The sequence below is a fragment of the Gadus morhua genome, chromosome 13, assembly GCF_902167405.1.
Source record: "Gadus morhua chromosome 13, gadMor3.0, whole genome shotgun sequence".
In the NCBI taxonomy this organism is placed as follows: domain Eukaryota; kingdom Metazoa; phylum Chordata; class Actinopteri; order Gadiformes; family Gadidae; genus Gadus; species Gadus morhua.
The window spans coordinates 24,898,716-24,902,227 of NC_044060.1; the positions used below are offsets into that span (position 1 = coordinate 24,898,716).

The 3,512-nt window shown below is 43.3% G+C and overlaps 1 protein-coding gene across 1 annotated transcript in view; it reads right to left on the reverse strand.

Annotated features, from left to right (window-relative positions):
* Positions 1-974: 974 nt before the first annotated feature.
* The window catches only part of fezf2 (FEZ family zinc finger 2), a 3,539-nt gene continuing 1,001 nt past the window's right edge, over positions 975-3,512 (reverse strand). The window contains exons 2-5 of the mRNA XM_030373663.1: positions 3,170-3,512; positions 2,606-2,740; positions 2,169-2,301; positions 975-1,333 (exon numbers count right to left, since the gene is read on the reverse strand). The exon at positions 3,170-3,512 is cut by the window's right edge and continues 536 nt beyond it. Of these exons, the coding sequence (XP_030229523.1) occupies positions 1,017-1,333; positions 2,169-2,301; positions 2,606-2,740; positions 3,170-3,512 (928 nt within the window). The 3' untranslated portion in view covers positions 975-1,016. The remainder of the gene's footprint in view (positions 1,334-2,168; positions 2,302-2,605; positions 2,741-3,169) is intronic.

Genomic DNA, 3,512 nt, shown 5'->3' on the forward strand with positions numbered 1-3,512 from the left:
GCAAGGATAATATTGTTCCAGGAGTCGTGCGTGGAATGGCTCCTCGTTGATTAGGACGCCAGATGAGGAGCTGCGGCCCAAGTGGTCCATTATCCCTCCTCTGATGAACACGACTTGATGCGCACCGACTCCCCCCTCCGCTCCGGGGCCTTTAGCTTATTATTGTAATTCGCGTTCAAGAGGGTCTCCGCCATCATCCATCATTTATGCCATTACACAGAAGTCAAGTGTACTGTCGCATTAGGAAATTCGTGTCTGTCAATAAATGCTTAGGAATAAGGGTGGGCTTCAACATACAGCAGCAGACATACTGGGTTCCGTCTGCTGCTGCGCAAAAAGGTTATTAATTCAGTGCCACATGTCCACGTGGATAACAGGAGAGCTACTTGACGGTTGATCAGGGTTTGGTACCCAGACATCCAAACGCATTTCAGATGTCATCGCCGGCCTAAAGCCCCACGGAAGAAAGTTATCAATTAAATTACTTATGTAATTCTGTAAGGGGCGTTTACCTTTCTAAAAGGTCTCCCTGAATCCTTCTACGCGTGAAGGACCACTCTCCACCAGTCTGGGTGTTCAAGTTTATTTTCAAATGCGTTCAAAAATGGAAACAAGTTCATTTCAACGTTTTTTTATGCAATACATTATAACTTATACTTCACATTTCCTTTAAGTGACGTAGGTGAAAATGTGCCCCAAAGTTTAAATAACATTTTATTTCAATAACCTATTAATTACAATTCATTTTTATACACATCGTGAAAAGAGATTGCTTTAATTTACTGAACACAACAGGAAAAGTAACGTTGTTTAAAGGCAATCGGACGTGTAATCTGTTGGAGCAAGGGGTTTAGCAGCGTTTGGATGACAATGTAAATGATATATATATATATATATATATATATATATATATATATATATATATATATATATATATATATATATATATATATATATATATATATATATATATATATATATATAAAGAGGTGGCCCATGGACGCATGGGCCTTTACTCAGCGGGGGACCTCTCTGGAGGAGGCCGCCGCGGCAGACCCACACGGCGGGTTGTGGTTGTTGTTGTTGTTGTTGTTGTTGTTGTTGTTGTTGTTGTTGTTGTTGTTGTTGTTATCGTGCAACTTTCGGATGTGTTTCTTCAGGTCAAAGTTCCTGCAGAAGCCCTTACCGCACGTCGCGCAGGTGAAGGGCTTCTTGTCGTTGTGCGTATGCATGTGGAAGGTGAGGTTGTAGATCTGGTGGAAGGCCTTGTTACAGATGGAGCATTTGTACTGCTTCTCCCCGCTGTGCGTCAGCTTGTGGTTCTTGTAGTTTCCTAGGAGAGAAAACAAGGGAACAAGTGAATAAGGGAGAAAGGGAACAAGTGAAGAAAATAACTAAATGAGCATCGATAAGAAATTTAAGTGCAAACACAACTCCCCTCGCTGCGCCGGCCAGGAGTTCATGACTCTCTCCTAATAATCACCGCTTGGACGTCGGAGTCAAGAAGCTGTCAAACTTCATTAGGGTCAAACGCAACCAAAGGAGAGCAGAACTGAGCGGAGGTCTGCCAGCTGACCCACAACAAACCCTCCGTGTCGAGGGAGGCTCACTCAGTGGAAGAGACATGTCCTCTTTACACGGGCTGGAACCAGCGGGCCCATTAGGGGACATTACTGCTCCTTCTAATGTGCATTAGCCTGCAGTGCATTCACAATGTTTAGACACACCTTATATAATCAATTCACAATATTAATAGTCTGCACACCTTATAGTTAATTCACATTTTTTATAGAATGCACACCTTATTTACATTGGCCTATTTGCAATCCTGCTAATGTTTTTTCTTTAGTTCATCTTTTAACATCGGACGGAACTGAAGTCGAATCTGACCTTTAACATTGTATACAAATAGGCTTACATGTTTTATAATTTGAATATTTGTTAGAGTAAAATGTACCGAACGGTCCATATTAGTGTACATTATTTTAGTGTTAAAAAAATAATTTATAAATCACTTATATATTACAATTATTGTTAAAAACTAAAGTTGCTTGTAAAATATACTCACTCAAAATACCCCGTTTAATTAAAATTCAAAGCAATATATATTTTTTATTATAAGGTGAACTAAGCGTAAATGGAGTGTTAATAGCGGTGATGTCCCATACCTTTCTGGTGGAAACCTTTCCCGCAGAACTCGCAGACAAAGGGCTTGTAGCCCGCGTGGATGCGTATGTGCGTGTTGAGCGTGGAGCTGCGGTTGAACGCCTTCCCGCACTGCGCGCACTTATGAGGCTTCTCCTGAGGCGCGGGAATAAACAGAAAAACAACAGGTCACGAGACGACCTCCCACTGCTCCTCTAACCGATCAACAATCTGCATATTGGACATATTATATTAATTTATAAAACAAATTATAGCCTGCATAGCCTATATCATAGTACATTTATGTGTAGGCCTATAGTCCATTTACAATGTTTATACACTACTCATAGTCGATTTACAATGTTTATACACACCGTAGCTTTACAGCCTTATAGCCTATTTACGATCCTCCTATATATTTATTTATTTATCTATTATTTATTATGTTGACGCGTCTCACCTGCGTGTGAATGATCTTGTGCCGGCACAGCGTACTCGCCTGGCGGAAGCCTTTCCCGCAAACCTTGCAGACGAAGGGCCGCGCGCCCGTGTGCACGGGCATGTGCCGCGTCAGGTTGTAGTGCGCGTTGAACACCTGCGACACGCGGACCGCAAACACTCGTTAGTTATCTCATCGGGTTTCATCAATACAAAATACACTTTCATTAAACTCGTGTTAATTTCTTTGATCCATCAATAAAATTATCGACATTAAATAAAAACCTCTACTTTTGAATACTCGCCTGCTATTTTCAGCATTATTTATAATTGATAGCGATATTATTTATCTGTGTATATTTATGCCGAGATTTATGACGCGATATATATCTGTGGCTGGTACGACTACCACTTCTGCTATATATTTTTACTTATGTTAACTATCTCATTTATTTTATCTTGTTGCTGCGATGTCGCGGTTGAGGAAACAAGCCTAATAACATAAGATGTAAAGATTGTTGTAGCCTACAATGTTGACGGATAACCGTCGTTTTTTCTCGCATTGATGAATTACTCCACAACGCACCTTCCCGCAGACCTCGCAGGTGAAGTTCTTGGGCTTCCCGTCCGCCGCCGTGGCGCCGTGGTGGCCCGGCTTGCTGTGCGCTTTTGCGCCGCTCTTCTCCGAGTTCAGGCTGTGGTTCTCCTTCACGATCTGGTCCAGTTGCCCGGGTAAATGCTCCTTGTGCGGGTACTGAGGCGAGGGGAACTTGTCGGCCGAACCCCCGGCCGCCAGCTTGGCGCTCTCCAGCAGTAAGAGTTTGTGGTGCTGGGATAGCGAGGAGGCCTGGGCCTGGGAGCCGGCCAGGGTCGAGGAGAAGAGCTGGCCCGTCAGCAGCTCCGCCGGTGGGTAACCCGCGGCGTCCAGG